Source organism: Myotis nattereri, assembly GCF_964212035.1.
Source record: "Myotis nattereri genome assembly, chromosome: 6".
Lineage (NCBI taxonomy): Eukaryota > Metazoa > Chordata > Mammalia > Chiroptera > Vespertilionidae > Myotis > Myotis nattereri.
This window is the reverse complement of record NC_138081.1, coordinates 34,436,841-34,455,870: the sequence shown is the minus strand read 5'-3', so window position 1 is coordinate 34,455,870 and position 19,030 is coordinate 34,436,841. Positions and strand designations below refer to the sequence as shown.

At 41.7% G+C, this 19,030-nt stretch overlaps 1 protein-coding gene across 1 annotated transcript in view; it reads right to left on the bottom strand.

Moving 5' to 3' along the window:
- The window catches only part of SMAP1 (small ArfGAP 1), a 128,956-nt gene extending 119,431 nt beyond the window's left edge, over positions 1 to 9,525 (bottom strand). The window contains exon 1 of the mRNA XM_081094485.1: positions 8,799 to 9,525. Coding sequence (XP_080950611.1) covers positions 8,799 to 8,916 — 118 coding nt within the window. The 5' untranslated portion in view covers positions 8,917 to 9,525. The remainder of the gene's footprint in view (positions 1 to 8,798) is intronic.
- Between the last annotated feature and the right edge of the window lie 9,505 nt (positions 9,526 to 19,030).

Here is a 19,030-nt window from a genome sequence, read left to right as displayed (position 1 = left end):
TTCTGTTCAGATCAAGATGTGGATGTTCTACTCATTCTGATACAAGAAACCATGGCAGATTTGCTGATTTGATCACACAACCTCTCTTCCACCCTATTTCTGGAGTGCCTTCTTGTATTCAGAGAACAGAAAGCTAAAATGTTTTCTTTCTAAGATTCCTTTGTAGGTAAGAGTTCTGAATGAAAATTAGTTTATACCAATTACATACATTTATTAAATATTTAAAAGCAAAAGTGAGCCCAGCAGACATGGCTCGTTGGTTGTGTGTCAACCTATGAACCAGGAAGCCATAGTTTGATTCCCAGTCAGGGCACATGCCTGGGTTGCAGGCTTGATCCCAAGTGTGGGATATGAGGGGGGCAGCAGAGAGATGATTCTCTCATCATTGATGTTTCTCTCCCTCCCCCCTCCCCCTCTTCCTTCCTCTCCGAAATAAAAAATATATTTTTAAAAAATAAAAGTAAAAGTGAGATGGAGACTATCTTCCATCATCCTGCCCTTTTTAGCTGTTTTCTGCAGGAAGACAAGATCATAGAATGTCTAGAATCAGCTTCTTGTGTGAAGAAGTTTTGACATGGATGATTGGCTAAATCCCACATTCCAGGACCCAATTGCCAGCTTACATATGTTGTGACACAGCTGTAGCTTTCTAATCCTGCATCACAGCTAACTTGGTATTGGTGTTTTGTTAAACTCAACAGTTCCAGTTACAGCCTCAGTGTCTTTTGAGTGGGTCAGTTCTGCTGTGATTTGCTATAGCAGCAGTAGAAAATTAATACACCAGTGATGATGGTTTCACTTCAATAAAATACTTCTGCCTGTTTTTTGGTACCATGCACCATCACCACCCACACCAAAAAGCAACTTTCAAGAGTAGAATGCATAAACATCTAGACTAAACAAAAATTTTATTTCTTAATCCTCACCCAAGGATATATTTTTATTGATTTTTAGAGAGGGAGGGAGGGAGGGAGGAAGGGAGAGTGGGGGGGCAGAGGTGCAGGGGGGGAGGGGGAGGGAGAGGGAGAGGGGGAGAGAGAGAGAGAGAGAGAGAGAGAGAGAGAGAGAGAGAGAGAGAGAGAAAGAAATATTGATTGTCTCCCGCATGTGCCCCGACCTGGAACCAAACCCACAACCTTTTGGCGTACAGGACAATGCTCCAACCAATTGAGCCACCAGGACAGGGCAAACCACAATTTTTTATGAATTTTTTTATATTGGAAGATACAGCTATCTTGCATATGATTTCCCACAGAATTTTTAAAATTCCCTTCATTTTCTTTTTAAGTTTGAATTTCATGTGATCACTGGTCATTGAAATGCACGCTTTACAAAAGATCACTGACAGGCCTCTGAAGGTCTATCATCAGTTATTCCTAAAAACAATCACTTAGCTCTCTTGTGAAATGGAGACCAAAAATTGTTGGGGGTATATGGGGATGGGGGGAGGGGGGGGAGTACACGAGGGCACAGAGAATGAAGAATTACTAAAAAGCTTATAATTCTCTCCTCTTTGGACCCTCAAAATCCTCACATTTACCATTCAAAATATATGTGGGCATGAAATTAGCACATACTTCCAATAGTACCTTATCTTAGCTCTGTTTTATGTAAAATATTGTTTTAAATCCTTTCTATATGGTACTATAGCTAAAAGCCATTCAGAGTTAACTCTATCTAGTATCATAAGTAGAAAATACTGACATTGATAAAGGTACATGGTGACTGAAAATTTAACAAACCTGTAGATCTTTTCTTTAAAATGATGAATAAAAGGGGTCCTGACTTTAGTAGTTACTTAAGAGGTAGTGCTTTAATTTTATTCTTCTCCTAGAAAGTTTAAAAATACAGTTTCAAGCAAAAGGACTCCTCACCTAGAGAACTATTCCTATGAGGTATATGATATAGCTTGAGATAATTAAAGATAATACCAGGTAAATTTGCTTAGCTATTACAGAAAACCAGAGAAGAACCAAGCAACACCTTAGAGAGATGGAGTTAAAGGATGCTTCATAGAGAGACCTAAGTCATCAATGAAAAGCTTTAAAAAATATAAAGATTTCATCATAAGCTCAAGTATAATAAGACAAAAATATAAACCCTCAATACCAGAATATTTTTTAAATTAACAACAGTCAATACTGACAGAAATGACATGAGGCATGGGATTTAGAAAAGAATACAGATCACATCAGAGTTGAAATACAGTAAACTCTCGATTTTGCAGACCTCGATTTAATGAACTTCAGATGTAACAGACAAAACTTCTGATCTGGCTGAAACCGGTTTGGCTCAGTGGATAGAGTGTCGGCCTGCGGACTGAAAGGTCCCAGGTTCGATTCGGGTCAAGGGCATGTACTTGGGTTGCGGGCACATCCCCAGTAGATGTGCAGGAGGCAGCTGATCAATGTTTCTCTCTCATCGATGTTTCTAACTCTCTGTCTCTCTCCTTTCCTCTCTGTAAAAAAATCAATAAAATATATTTAAAAAAAACTTCTGATCTGTATGGCATATGTGAAAATTAACACCCTGTTAATCTTTAAATGTTTTTAACCAACATATGCTTATAATTAAATTAACAGGTTATTTTTTGTTATTAATTCAGTTATTTTTAACAAATTTAGGCAAAATAGGCCATATGTTGGGAAAAATAAACACTGTAGCAATTTTGCCAACATAAATAAGTATTACGTATCTACAACTATAGTCTATATATTTAAATCTAAGAGTCACCGCTGGTAATCAGTCAGTGAATGTTTAGCACGCCATCCATCACACTGCAGCAGTCTGATGTTCCCACCTTTACTAAGCCATGCCCCAGGCATGTGCATTTGTTTACTTGTGGTGACTGATGAATGCATGCATTTACTAGACCTATTCAATATAAAGTTAAAATTACAGTAATACAAATAGAAAAATTTTCTGTGAAATTAAGCTTTTCATACAAACTTAACTTTAATTACACAAACGTGTCTACATAAATAAAAACTAACTAATTTGTCAATTTTTTAACATAAATGTACAGAAAACCTACTTCATTATGTAACTGACTTTCCGCTTTAATGGACACCCCCTCACCAGAATTAATCCATTACATCAAGGTTTTACTGTAACTCTATGCGTAGGGCTCAAAATCACCAAGCAAATCAGAGGCAAAGCTTGAACTCAAACCTAGCTTTACTAACTTAACCCAAGCCAATGCTCTTTCAATTCTATCACGTTGTTTTTAGGACTAAAAAAGCTAGGGTAGCCCTAACCGGTTTGGCTCAGTGGCTAGAGTGTTGGCCTGAGGACTGAAAGATCCCAGGTTCAATTCCAGGCAAGGGCACATGCCCTGGTTGTGGGCTCGATCCCCAGTAGGGGGCATGCAGGAGGCAGCCAATCAATGATTCTTTTTCATCATTGATGTTTCCACCTCTCTCTCTCTCTCTCTCCCCCCCCCTTCCCTCTCTTAAATCAATAAAAATATTTTTTAAAAAAATAAATAAATAAAATTTCTTTCAATGAAAAAAGTTCTGGCTCTCTGTCCAGCCAGTGAGCCTCAGTGGGTTGAGCATTATCCCATGCACCAAGAGGTCACCAGTTCACTTCCTGGTCAGGGTGCAGGCCTGGGTTGCAGGCTTGATCCCTAGTGGGGGGCATAAGGGAGACAGCTGATCAATGTTTCTGTTGCTCTCTCCCTTTCCCTCTCTCACTAAAATCAATTAAAAAAACTTTTCTTTAAAAAAGAAAAAATTTCTGGCTCTATCATTTCCTAGCTATATAACCTTGAGAAAACTACTTAAATTCTGTGTGCCTCAATTTACTTGTTTGTAAGATGCGATAATAGTACCTACCTCAAAAGGTTGTTTTGAGGATTAAATTAATATATGCGGTGTTCACAACAGTACCTGGCAAGAGGAAAGCACTATATAACTTATACGTATATATGTAATATTAGTTGATTTTTTTTTCACTTCCAACCTTAAAGTTCTACCATCTCTAGATCACAGTAAGCTCTCCCATTACTAAATTTAACAAATCTATAGTCTACACATAGATTAGAATTTAACTGATCATTGTTTCATGTCTACTGAGATCCCTAACTAGTTTCTGGACCATAACCCAAAACTTTTTAGCACACACAACAGTATTTGACATGATACCTAATCTCTGTAGAAAATATCGATTTGCCAAAAAAATCTTGTTTGTTAAATTAACTCTTTGCAGTGGTCAGAATGTAAGGCAATCAGTCAACACTTTTGATAATTGCAACTTAAAGTTTCTTTGATCTCCAATTAAGACATGGAAGGAAAAATCAATTTATTTCATACAGTGAAAAGACGTAGTAGTAGTAACAGCAGCAGCAGCAGGAAAATGCTTGAGTTTAACAAAGTACAATATCTATATATATAAAAGGATAAATGTCCATCCCACTGGTAGCTATAACATGCACTAACCACCAGGGAGCAGACACTCAATGCAGGAGCTGCCATGATGTGCACTGGCCATCCTATCTAATAATAGACAAACATGGTAATTAACTGTACCTCCGCTACGCTTCCCATTGGCTAATCAGGGTGATATACAAATTAACTGCCAGCAAAGATAGCAGCCGGCAGTCACGCAGCTGAAGCGAACATGAGGCTTGCTTGCTCCAGTGATGGAGGAAGCCAAGGTTCCCCGCCTGCCGCGGCCCAGCTCTGAGCTCCGGATGCAACAATGTTGCAATTATAGAAGCTAAACAAACCCCAGATAACTGCTTTCAGCCAGCAGCGGGCTCAGAGCTTAGAGCGCCAGTGATGGCAACAGAGTTTCAATTATAGAAGGTAAACAAACCCAGATACCTGCTCTCAGCCGGCCACGGCCTCAGAGCTGGAGCCGGCTCTCAGCTCCAGTGACAGCCATAGAAGGTAAATAAAACCCAGAATAAAAAAAAAAAAAAAAAAAGAGGCTGGGAGCTTCAGTCACCCGCCAGCCTGAAAATGGCCCTCAGCCCCTCACCCAGACTGGCCAGGAACCCCAGTGGGGACCCCCACCCTGAAGGGGGTGTGACCAGCTGCAAACAGCCATCAGCCCCTCACCCAGGCTGGCCAGGCACCCCAGCGGGACCACCACCCTGATCCGGGACACCCTTCAGGGCAAACCAGCCGGCCCCCTCCCGTGCACCAGGCCTCTATCCTATATAGTAAAAGGGTAATATGCAAACTGACCCTAACAGCAGAAAGACTGGGAATGACTGGTCACTATGACATACACTGACCACCAGGGGGCAGATGCTCAATGCAGGAGCTGCCCTCTGGTGGTCAGTGCGCTCTCACATGGGAGGAGCTCTGCTCAGCCACAAGCCAGGCTGATGGCTGCCAGTACAGCGATGGTGGTGGGAGCCTCTCCTGCCTCCTCAGCAGCGCTAAGGATGTCTGACTGCAGCTTAGGCCTGCTCCCCGCTGGCAAGTGGACATCCCCCGAGGGCTCCCCGGCTGCCAGAGGGATGTCTGATTGCCATCTTAGGCCCAATCCCCCAGGGAGCAGGCCTAAGCCAGCAAGTAGTCACCCCCGAGGGGTCACAAACTGCAAAAGGGCACAGGCCAGGCTGAGGGACCCCCCTACCCCCAAGTGCACAAATTTTTGTGCACTGGGCCTCTAGTCTATATAATAAAAGCCTAACTGACCATTACGGTGAAGGACCAGAACAATCAGTTCTATGATGCATACTGACCACCAGGGGGCAGACGCTCAACGCAGGAGCTGCCCCTTGGTGGTCAGTGCACTCCCATAGTGGGAGCACCACTCAGCCAGAAGCTGGGCTCACGGATGGCAAGTGCCGTGGCGGTGGCAGGAGCCTCTCCGCCTCCGCAGCAACGCTAAGGAGCAGCGAGCCGAGCAGTAAGGAACAGTGAGCGGGCAGGGCAGGTGGTAAGGAGCAAGGGGTCCTGGAATGCGAGAGGGCACAGGCTGGGCTGAGGGACCCCTTCTCCCCCTTCTTCCCTAGAAGTCGTGCACTGGACTTCTGGTTTAAAAATAAACAGCACCAGGGACCTGGCTGGCACCAACAAACCAACACTCAGCTCCCCCCAAGTGGGACACAGGCCCCACCACCACCCTGGAGTGACACCCCACCAAATCACAGCCAATGCTGCCAAGACACCATGGTGCAAAATGCAGCCCACAGCCCAGCCTGAAACAATCGCTGTAGGCTCTGGGTAAGGACGTCACATAGCAACGCCCAACTTCCTCTCCCTAACAATTAGCCTCCTTGGAGTTTCTTCAGCCCAGGAACACGACTTGCTTTATAGCCAGGTGCAAACATTTTCCACTTTAACCAAATGTCTGTGAAGTGTTTTCCCGTGCCTCATCTCATTTGATCCTCACAGAAGTCCTGGAGTAGGTAGATAGGAAACTCGGCGGAATCCTATTTTCTTTTCATTAGCCAGAAAACGGAAATTGGGAAAGTTTAAAAACTTGACCCGATGGAAAAGAAATGGTGGACCTTGAAAATGACTTCAGGTTTTCTCACTGCGCAGAATATAGTCAAACACTGCTGCAGTTGAATATTTTACCCTTTGTTCTCCCTACATGATCTACAATAATAATCTGCTTTGTGTTGGTATTTACTGCTGTGTTGCTGACAATTACCTGAAAGAGAAGTTGGGGTGCTTCACTGGGCTGGAAAAAGTTTGGCTATGTCAGAAAGCAGGTCTAATTAAGCAAGTTTATTCTATATATACATAAAAAAGGCTAAGTTGACTCACGCATGTGCGATACATATACTAGTAAAGCTCTTGCTGGTGCCAATCGCACGCATGTGTTTCAATCTGTCATTGTCAATCGTGAATTTGGTTGACACTTCTATTATAGAGAAATGGCAAATAGTAATATTAAAATATTTCTTCTAATTAATTTCCTTTCAATTTGCACAAATCTGTGCATCAGGACATAGTATGATTAGACTTGTCAAATGTTTAACTTTGCCTTAAAGAGAGCACGATTCAAATCCTCATAGGTCAATAAGAGATATATATATGTTTTACAGCAGAATTAAGGAGATATACATTTCCTTGATTAATGAAATCAAATAACAGAATATTTTAATCTTTAAAAAAAGACAAAGAATTGAAAGAGAGAGAAAAAAGGAGGACAACATGCAGCCCAAGTTTTAAACTAATGAATCAGATAGAGTTGGCAAGGGGCTCTAAATCCTCACTGCTTCATAAAGTGCCAACGACTAATAACCAACAGAATCATGAATGAGGCCAGGAGGAAAGAGTTCAGCTCCATTTGCCTGTTCTTATTCTCCAGTTGCTCAACAGATTTGGTAAGAGTAGCATCAATAACAGGATACTGCACCTGTGTCATGCTTTTCTCCTTCCTTACTTTCTAAATACAGTGTTTGACTAGTGCAGTGATGACTGAGCAATTGAGCCTCAATACAGAAGAGTATTCCCCCAAAACACCACACACATAATATCAGGTAAATAAATATTACTACAACAATCAGGCATTTTTAATTCATCACCTGAAAAGTCACACAGACTAAATATAAGGTTTGTGCAATCAACTTACTATACTGAAAAGTGCTCATAAGATGGTCTAGTTACAGTAATCCCGGACCTGTTATGGTAGTGAAGTAACTTACTGATGCTGTGTGGCTTAGTCAAATCAAACATCAGCCTACTGAAATGTGACTCATTTATACAGTATTGCGGAAGAACAGTAAAGCTTCAGGAAAAGTCTAGGTCAAATAATGCAGAAATCTTAAATGACATTCCCAAAGGCTGACTGACTCCTGTTTTGGAGACCTACCTATTTCTCACCGAATAAACAAATAAACCAATTTACAAATAAGCAAGATCTCTTCCTAACCACGTGAGAGATTTGGTTTTAAAAATCTGGAACACTTTTCCCATGAGATTAGTTATAAGACATTAAATATACATCAGATCTCCAAATCCAAAACATATAGGCTAAAAATAGTGCATCTATTCCAAAGGCTGAAGCTGAAAGCCCTTCAACTGAACAAATTAATATTAGATTTTTTTTTTCATCTCTGAATCTTTAAAATGTACCTTGAATGTTTATGGGGCACACAAGCCTGTGTTCACATATTCGCCCAAACAAGCGGTTGAGAGACAACCTAATAATTAAAATCTTCAGGAACATAAGCCCACTGTCCAAGAGGCTCGTGTAATAAAATTCCTGTTCAATATGGCTAATATCCAAAGTAAGAAATACTAATAATAACAATGACCCCTCCCAAATTCAGTAAACTACAACCCACCGAAAAGGACCACCATGCTATACTCTTTCTCCGGAAGCAGAAGCAAAAGCCCTGTACAAAAGCTGTCGGATGGGCAGGCAGGCAGGGTTCCACCTGGAATACCGAGCACCGGCGCCGGAGGGAGGAGGAAGTTACCGGGAAGGAGACTTGAGGGTAGCCACCCATGGAGGTACCTGTGAGCTCCGGCGGAAGAAGGGCAACCCTTTACGCCCCAGCACTGCCCAGGCCGGCGCCCGGGTCCGCGCTCCGAGACCCGCCCCGCCCCGCCCCGGCCCTGTGCAGGGTCCGAGCTTCGCGACGCCGGCACTGGCTCAACCCCGGGGCCGGGTCGGAGCAGAGGCTGGGACGGCGCCCGTGGGCCTGACCTCGCCGCCGTTTCGGGCGGAGGTGAGGGTCCACTGCAGCCCCGCGCCCGCCCTCCCTTCAGGGCCGGGGCCGACCGGGCGCAGCCGCCGCCTCCGCTCGGGCCCGGGGCACGGCGGCCACGGGAAGGTCACCGGCGGCAGGAGGCCCGGACCAGGGAAGGAGACGTCCGCGCTACCTTTGGCCTCGCAGTCGGCGCAGTACTTGTTGTCCTCCTCCCTCAGCAGCTTGGACAGGATGAGCTGGTGCTGCTCGTTCAGCTTCTGAGCCTTCTCCCGGCAGGAGCGCGTCGCCATCTCGGCAGCGGGGCAGGGAGCCCGGAACAGCTACGGCGGCGGCGGCGGCGGACGCAGGCAGGAGCCCGGCTGGAGAAACGCACCTGGCGCCGCCGGGACCGCGGGCGGACTCACCCCAGGAAGCGGCAGATGGAACAGGAGTTGCAGCGGCGGCGGCGGCTGTGGTTCTAGCGCCGACGTGTCCCGCCTCCTCGCCGGACCGCCCCGCACGCACCGCCCCAGCCGGCGAGGGAGGCGGAGGGAGGAAGAGACCGGCCGCGACTTCCGGGTGGCGCCGCAGGACGGAACGCAGACGCCGGTCGCGCTGCGCATGCGCCGAACGTCCCGGGAAGCCGACCAGGCCCTTCGCGCAAGGTGATGCCAGCGAAGTGCTGTGACTTGCTCTGCCCGCTGTGAGCTTCCCCAGGTTTGAGATGCGCCTGTCGTGGAGGGCCTCGGGTAAAACCCCGTAGGGAAGATATTCTACAAAGAGACCACTTTCACCTGCTTTCTTAGCTTTGCTGATGGGGCACAGCATGGGAAATGCAGAAATAAACGTGACTGGGTGGATTTGTTTGTTCATTCTACGTTTATTCCTCTGCAGTTGTGAAACAGGCACCGCCCTGGGAACTAGAGGAACGCATAGAAAAAAAAGTAAACAAGACAGTCTTACATTATAAGAGAGAGACATACACTGAAGGCTAACATTGAGTATTCTGCGCCATGAACGATTAACTCATTTAACCCCTATCACAACCCTGTAACATTGTTATCTTCATTGTACATAGAGGAAAATGAGGTGTGGAATTTTGTAATTTGCCCAGGTTACAGTGAGCTACCCTTTGGAGGAGTTGAGATTCAAATCCAAAGTAGTAAAACATCCGGCAATAAGGCCTTCCATACGGAGCTGTGTCACTTTAACAAGAAGCTGTATACACAGTGATCTTTAACTCATGAAAAAGAAAACTAAGGAGACACTTTTGATTAGACCCCAGAATTTCCACTCCTGGCTCATGGGATTTGAACCCTGGGTGAGGCCATTGAATGTTCTGGCATGTTGGTGTTGTACTAGCAATTTCCAATATGGGGGTTATGTAATTAGAATAAACATGGCCCATGCCTGTGGTCAGGTCTATGCTAATAAAGGCAATGAGCAGGAGTATGTGCCTCATACTTACTTATAGGGTCAATTCTAAGCCTAGGCCCCTGATAAAGGTGATCCTCCTGCTCACCTAGCCCCATTTTTGGTACAGGGTTTAAAAAATATTTGTGGAATTGAATTGAATTGTAATGGCAGTGGAGATGCTGAGTAATTAAATAAATTACAGTTTAAACTGTAATTCTGACAAATAATAACTAGGTGGACATCAGGGTGAGTTCCAGTAAACAAAAAAGAACATTGTAGGAGATAGAACTTTTAAGCCATATCTTGAAGATTGGCTTGTTTTAGATGAGATCCGAGGGAGAGAACTATTGAGCAGGAGCAGCCTGCACAAAGCACAAAGACTTCAAGTAGCTTGGAAAACAGAGTGAAGGACAGGGGTGCTACTTGAGACAAGTGCAACAGGATTAAAGAAGGCTGGGGAACCGGACAAAGCAATCTGGCTTTGAGACAGTTAACAATAGTAAATCTGTAGATGCTTCAACTAGAATAATAGCATTAAAAAAAAGGATGTTTTGGGAAAGTTAGTTCAGCAGTAACCATTTAACAAGCACCATTTTTTTTAGTGTTTTCCCCTCAGAAAATTCTGCTTAGCCCTGCAAGAATTCAGAAAAAAACAGAAGGCCGGCTTACCACCAAGAAATGATCTACATGATGGACTGAAGGATCACAGCAATGTCACAGAAATACAAGGCACACTACATATGCACTTTAAGCTTTTCTAATAGCCACATTTAAAAATAAAAAAGAAACGAGTGAAATTAACTCGAATAGTATTTAATTTTATTTAACCCAATGTATTCAAAATATTTCAAAGTGTGAGCAGTATAGAAATTATTAGTGCAATATTTTACATTTTTTTCATATTATCTTCAGAATCTAGTGCATATTCTCATTTTAACTTGGACTAGCTGCATTTGGAGTGCTCAATCGCCACATGTGGCTAGAGGCTATATTATTGAACTGTGCTGCTCTAGATTATCAACCTAGAGACTATTTAAAAAAATCTAAGTTTAAATTGATGGTTTATTAGGGATGTGACAGGAAGAGTGGAAAAGAAGACAAGACACTGATACCAAAACCATCTTGGAAGGAAAGTAACATTGCATTTATTCAGCAATATTTATTAAACAATTTATATTTAGTTCTCTGATAATCAGAAGCTTATATGCCTTACAGTCTAGTAGAGATATAAATATGTAAATAGAACAAGTAACAGCCACACCGTATAGTCTATAGCACATCTGACCCCCTGGGGGTCAAATATATGGGGACAGAAGGAGACTAGACTTTGGATGGTGAACATACAATGCAATAGATGACATATTATAGAATTGTATACTTAAACATATATAATGTTATTAACCAATATCACCCCAATAAATTTAATTAAAATAATAAAGTACCCTGGGAGTAAAAGGAACCGAACATCAGTAACCTGGAAAAATCAGGGAAGACTTCGCCAAGTATGTGATGCTTAATTTTGGTTTTAACAGGTGTAGGAATTTTTCAAGTAATAGGTATTGAGAAGAGGAAAAGGAATATCTTGAAAAAAATAGTAGAGACTTCTGAAAGTTATGAGCTGGAAGGAGTGAGAATATGAGGCAAGAGGAACCTAGAATGTGAATGGAGAACAGGTAGGTAGAAAGGGAAACAAAGTGGGGAGGTAGATTTGAGGCCGGGAACTTAAAAGCTTTGTAGCCAAATCACATAGTTTGAATTTTACTCCAGGGGCATAGAGAGCCAGCAGAAGGTTTTACACAGAGAAAAGACCTGATTAGCTTTGTTTTCTGAAATCATAGCGGCAGGCTGGAGAACGTGGTTGGGAAAAAAATGTTATTGGGGAAACAGATTACAGACAGTACTATTGTAATACAGCCTAAAGAAGATATGCTGAAGGCCTATTTTAAGCCAGTAGCATACAGTTTGGAAGAGACAGAATCAAATGATACTTTAAATTTAGAGGCAGCAAGATTTGGCAGCTGACTACGTGGAGGTTGAGAGAAAGGAAGTGAGAATAACACCAAGGTTACTAAGTTGGGAGACAGGTAAATGGTGATGCCATTAATCCAGCTCAAGAATAGAAGGGACAGTACAGATTTGGGGTTGAGGAGAAAGGTGTTTGCTTGAGGACATGTTAAGTTTAAGGTGTTCATAGGACATCCATTCAGCTCCAAATGTCTACTGGGACATTGTCTATCTATTTCTAAGGAGAAGGTGCTGGTGAAAGTCACTTGCATCATCTACATTTAAATGGTCATACATTTAAAGCCCTAGGGTGGATGGTATTTCTCTAGAGCAGTGGTTCTCAACCTTCTGGCCCTTTAAATACAGTTCCTCATGTTGTGACCCAACCATAAAATTATTTTCATTGCTACTTCATAACTGTAATGTTACTACTGTTATGAATCGTAATGTAAATATCTGATATGCAGGATGGTATTAGGCAACCCCTGTGAAAGGGTCGTTCGACCGCCAAAGGGGTCACAACCCACAGGTTGAGAACTGCTGCTCTAGAAAAAGAATATAGACTCAACAGAGAAGAGTCCCAAGCACAAAACTCTAGGAATTGCCAACTAAATGAGAAGCAGACAGAGAAAAGTGAACCATTGAAAAGTGAGGTGAAATATGTCCAGGAAGAGAACCAGAGGCCATGGAAGGAGAGGTTTCTAAGAAGTAAGGATGAACACTAATGCCAATTGCTCCAGAAAAGCCAGTTATTTCTGCTTTAGTCAATACATGCAGTTAAGGGTTCATGATTTCCCTTCACAACTTGTCTTTAGCCCAGAAACAAGAGAAGTGAATTATCTGGTGAGGCTTCCCAGAGCTGCTCAGTAGAATGTTCAGGGAGGGATGGGGATGGCTAGGAGGAAGAAAAAAAAGGAGGGAGGAAGGGAGGGAGGGAGGGAGGGAGGGAGGGAAGAAGGAAAGAAGGAAGGAAGGAAGGAAGGAAGGAAGGAAGGAAGGAAGGAAGGAAGGAAGGAAGGAAGGAAAAAAAAAAGGGAGGAGCAGAGAAACAAGTGAATTAAAGGTAAGTACAGGATAAGAAGCACTGCTAGGATTAACTGTGGAATGTAAGGTAAGGGAAGTCCAAAATGTGTGTGGAAGAGATGAAGTTGGAGGAACTGCAGACTCCTTTGAGGCCAGAGATGATTTGGTGTCCTTAAGAAAAGGATGATAACATCTAAAAAAGGGAGTACCTAGTGACCTAGCTCTCAGAGGAAAGTAGTAACTTCTGATGAGGTCCAGATGTCAAGGTGTCCATAGATGATTGAAAGGCTGGAGAGTGGAGTTGAAGGTCTGTTTCAATAGATTCTTAGAGAGATGAAGTCCTTTTCAACTCTAAAATGTTGTTGCCAGTTGGAATAAAAAGATGAGAAACAGGTTTAGAGAGTTGTACCACAATGGAGCTGGTATACCACGGAGGACACTGAAAAAAGAGGGAAACTGGGGGAGTAGAGACATGAAGGAAAAGTACGGCAGGAGTAAAATGAACAAGAGTGAGCCATGTGTGCAGGTGCAGGTGGAATGTCTGATAAGAGCAATAGACCTGGACAACTGAAAATGGGGCTAATGGGCTTAAGAACCACTGCTTTTCAATCTCCTACTGTGAGTTAACAATCCTCACACCAACTCTTTGAGGGAAATCTTATTATACTCATTATTATATTAGGAAGCATCAACCAGAATGGGCCAACTCATGTTGAATAACAAATAACCCCCAAATCTTAATAACGTTAAACAATAGCAGTTTATTTCTTGATCATGCTACATGTCCATTGGGTTGGTAAGCATTCTGCTCCAGGGATGAGACAATAGAGTCTTTGTCATGTTCCAGGGGAAAGGCAACAAGGTGAGGTTTCTCCCCAGGAATGATAAATCTACTTCTAAACCCAATCCATTGCCAAAGCAAGTGCATTACATATCCTAATATTGAGGGAACCAGAAGTGTAATCCCACCATGTACTTAGAAAGAGAAATGGAAATATCACTGACCAGCACAGAAATTGGCTCAGAGATGAGTACTGTGTTGAAAGTAGCCTCGATATTAAGAGATATAACTGGCATTTGAGGTTAGGTATTTTGGGCATTAAAATACCTGCTCTTTTCATGAGCCATGCTACCACCTGGGATGGAAAATAGTAAAACAAGTTAGATCCAGCAATAACAAGACTTGGAGAGAGGCCAGGTATTTTGAGGCAAGAGGAACACACAAACATGGAGATATATAAACAAACAACATACACACCCACTAAGAGAGGAAACCCAGAAAAGACCAGATTTTATTTTTGTTTTGTTTTTAAAAGTTACATCAGGGAACTTTTGTGGTTCCTAAAAACTTTTGTGGCGCAATCTTTTGATCTATCCTTAGATACCAGCGGGCTCTCCTCAGTATGGGCAGAGTGTGGTGTCTGTTGCAGATGTGTGGTTTCCACACACTTCTTTCTCACCCTCCTTTAGAAATGACTTATTTCCAAATATACAGTATTAAGCAAGAATCTATTATACAAGATTCCACACCATTACACTGCTTAATGTAGGAAAACATGATTTCCAAATTATTGAGCCTCATCTTTTTACCCCCAGTACAGAAACATTGAAATATTTTTAGAGGTCAAATGGGCAACCAGTGTACCCAGTCACACAAAAAGAGCCGGATACAAGGAGCCAGAAGAGCACATTCAACTCCTACAATCCTTGGTTGGTGACAGGATAACCAGCCTACATGTGCATCTGAAGGTAGACACCTCGTGGAACCCCAGAGGGGTAGCCAGTTCTCAAGTTTGGGCTTTGGCAACTCTAGCCTTCATTCTTTTAAGCATTTTGTTAGAGCAGAATTAAACAACTCTTAGAAAATTTTCCTGAACCTGCCCCTTCCCATTATCCTCCAATCTTTTGACAGGAGCGTTGACTCCTCCCTCCATTCATTATCATCTCAACAATATATTTTTTATTAATTCTCACCCAAGGATATTTTTTTCATAGATTTTTAGAGAGAGTGGAAGGTAGGGGGAGAGGCGGGGGATGGGGAGAGAGAGAGAGAGAGAGGGAGAGAGAGATCAATTGGTTGCCTCCTGCATGCACTGGTCGGTTGGGGATCTGGGGATCCAGCCTGCAACAAAGGTAAGTACCCTTGACCTGAATCAAACCCTAGACCCTTCATTACGCAGGCAGAGCCTCTATCCACTGAGCCAAACTGGCTAGGGCAACAATATATATTTTTTTCTTCCTTCTATGTTTTCAGTACTGTGCTAGGTCTAGAGATAAAAATTAGTGAACAAACCAATCATAGCCCATCCCTCATTTCTATAATAGTTTATTGTCTATATCCATAAGTCAGTTTCTCTTACTCTCTCCTTGTCTGAGATTTCCACAGTCCCCACTGCTAACATACATGGCAAGCCTTAATAAATATCTGTGGGATGAATGAATGAGCAAGTAAGATTAAAGGTAATAACTCGTATATGAAAACATATAGCTTCTAGAAGCAAAATTAAGAAACAAAAATTTTTTTAATTTTTCACCAGGGGTATGTTTTGGATTTTTATTTGATTTTAGAGAGAGAGGAAGAAGGAGAGAGAGACAGAGAGAAACATTGATGTGAAAAAGAAACATCCTGTACAGCCCCAATCGGGATCCAACCTGAAACCCGAGGTTCTGCCCCGACCGGGAATCAAACCCACAACTTTCTGGTGTACAGAATGATGCTCCACCAACTGGTCCAGGGAAAGCAACATAACTTCTAAAGCAATTTTTAAAATGGACTCTAATGCACAAAACCTGTTTACATCACTCCTAACTCACTTCTGATCTTGGTCAAGTTATATTTTATTTAGTGTTATCCCTTTCCCTCACTTAATAGTAGATTTCTCATAGTTTCTGTATCTAAATTAGTTAAAAGTTCTAACTAATCAGAATGCACAGTCAACACCAACATTTAAAACAGTAATAACAACAACCAGCTAACCTGGGATGGGCTCTAATCAGGTGTACTCTGATTTCATGCATTTGACTTGTCAGTAACATAATTTAACTCAACCAAGCCCAGTTATTTGAGGGAAGATTAAAGGTAAGTAAATAAAGGCAATTTCATCCTACTTAATCAGGGGACATAAACACAAGTTGAAAGATGTATGTTCTGCCTTTTTAAGGGTGTGGTGAGCATGCAGTTTTTACCCCCCTAGAGTCATCCCCACCCCCCTTCTCTAGCAGTGGTGCCCTACTTTTCTTTGGGGAACTATTCTCTTTCTCTGTTGAATCCAGTTTTGAAGGGGGGACTGTCAACCAAGGTCCCTGTATCTCCCCTGGTCATGTGACCAAATTAGGCCACTTAGGTACTTTCCTCTTGAAAGTTGAACTTGAGAGGAGTATCACAAGGACAGAAACAGCTGGAGATGGTTCATCCCTGTGGAAGTCTATGCATCTCTTTGATCCTCACAGTGACTCTAGTTCCTGTCCTTTCTGAAAACTAGCTCTTTAGTTTTCACTTGGATTCTTTGACTACCCACCAAGTCTTCCAATGCATTCTTCTTTTGTTTGTTAGATTTAAAAAAATCAAACTAGAACTTATTCATGTACAGCACCAAAATTATTGATAATGAGCCGTGTACCATTTGATGGTAGTCAAAGGGCCACGTTCTCATAGAAGTTAGCTTGTTTTCCTAGTCTTTAAAGGTACCTATTCCTTTTCTTCTAGGACTTTGAGGTTTGGAAACCTTGCTGAGATGAGACATTTTACACCTGAAATTTTCTGCTATTCTCATTCTTGACCTTCTTACCAAAACAGTGCATATCATCTTAGTAATTTTAAAACTAAAAGTAGCATCACTTTAGGAGGTAGGAGGAAAGGAAATAGATACAGGCTTATTTTAAATTGTTTTAAAATTTGTTATTAGATGTTTTAAAGTGTAGGATAGGCAGAGATTTCTTAGGACACCACATGCATTGACCAAAAGAGAAAAAATTAAAAATCAGACTTCATTAAAATTTAAAATTTTTTCTCTTCAAAAGGCAACATTAAGAAAATAAAAGGGCATTATACATCTCAAACTTACACAGTATTATGTGTCAATTATACCCCCAAAAAAGTTGAGGGAAAACAGGAAATATAAAATTTGGAAAATATATTTTAAAAATAAAATGAAAAGGCAAGCTATAGATTTTTGAGAAAATATTTTAGTATATGATAAATACAAAATACTTGTTTAGGAAATATTTAAAGAACTCCTGCAAATCAATAATAAATAGAAATAACTCCCTTCCCCAGTCCTACATTAACAGCAACATTTGGCCAATTCTAACCTCAACTTCCCCAAAAGGTCTCCTTAGATTGCTCCTGCCTTCATGGATCACTCCTGTCTATAAATTCCTATTAATCTATTAATTACCAGTACACACACACACACACACACACACACACACACACACACATATATATATATATATATATATAATTACTATTGGCTTTACATAGCTACACATTTTTCTCACAACTGGATTGCAAATTCCTTTGAACTGCATCTTATACCTCTTTAACATAATGGCAAATAAAGGTGAACAAAACAGTATTCTCAAGAATGTTACAGGGGAGGTGCTCCCCAGCCCCAAGTGAACAGGTGATTCTAATAGAGTATAGATGCTATTTAAAGCCAAAGTCCAGGGTGCTCTGGGAAAGCAGTGTAAGGCTCTAAATTTGTTATTTTTTTTAATTATTATATTTTGGGTTCTTTTGTTTGTTTTTGTTTTTAGTGGGACAAGGTATGGTCAGGGAAGTTGACCTCTAGACAATGAGAGGTAAAAATAGCCAGACAAAGGAGAGTGGGGAATGGGAAAAGCAGTGTGAGGGTGAGGTTTTACAAGCATGTAAATAGCAAAGAGATACTCTATTTCTTTAGGAATTACGAGTTAATTGGAGGACTTAATGTAGCTGAGGATAGTAAGAGAAGAGCAATAGTTAATATAGACCAGTGGTTTTCAACCAGTGTGCTGCAAGAATTTTTAAAGCATGCAATACTTGACTATTTAATGAGAGGCACTGACTTCTTTTTCTTTAGATTGTCAAATGAAAAAAATGACAACAGACAGCATGGCAATAGCCATCCAATGTAAATGAATCAAAAGTATATCTATTGTTTTGTTAGATCAGCAAAAAAAGATATTTTTGATGTGCCACAGAATTGTAGTAATTAATTGATTACTAATTGCATGAGATGAAAAAGGTTGAAAATCACGTTAATCTAATGGCTTATTCTCCCTGGAGGACAGTCAGATTCAAGGTTAGGACATTCAACCCTGAAAATGTTGTCTCCATGTTCTTTGGAAGTAGGGGTGGTCCAGTCTTGTGGGGTTGAAAAACCCTCCCCCACAGAGGTCAGGATCAGGGCAGGAAGCTTGGAAGGGGACCTCATGGTCCCTGTTCCCTCAACTGCAAGGCTCATGTGCCATATCCTGCCATCTGCGTTCAATCCCCAAAGGAAAGGCCTGCAAAGGGACTTCAGTTATAGCCTCTATGTTGAAAAATTAATGAAGATTTATCTATAAAACAAGAAGTCAGAGTTTCTGTTATCTCCTCCCTAAACACGGAAAATTGTAAAATCATGTAGTTGAGTGTCACTTACTACAATTGGCCCAACTGTAGTAAGTGATAAAGAATCATAGGCTTTGTTTCTTGGCAATAGCCACACTGTTAATGCTGTGGTTGGTGGGAAGTAATTTTACAAACAAATGCTTCCCTGTATGTGATTTTTTTAAAAAATAGATATAATCCCCAATCAACCTATAATACTAATTAGTCCCTTCTGAAATCTTATAAATGGTTAGTCAACCTCATTTAGAAAGGCTGGCTGTTTTGTGGAAAACTCACCAGAAGAAAAAGCCAAAAATAAGTTTACTCCATCAAGCTGTTTTCATGTTGGCTCCTGGTAAGACAGCAAGCATTTCAGTGATGCATCTAACACAGAATTTTCTTTAGAA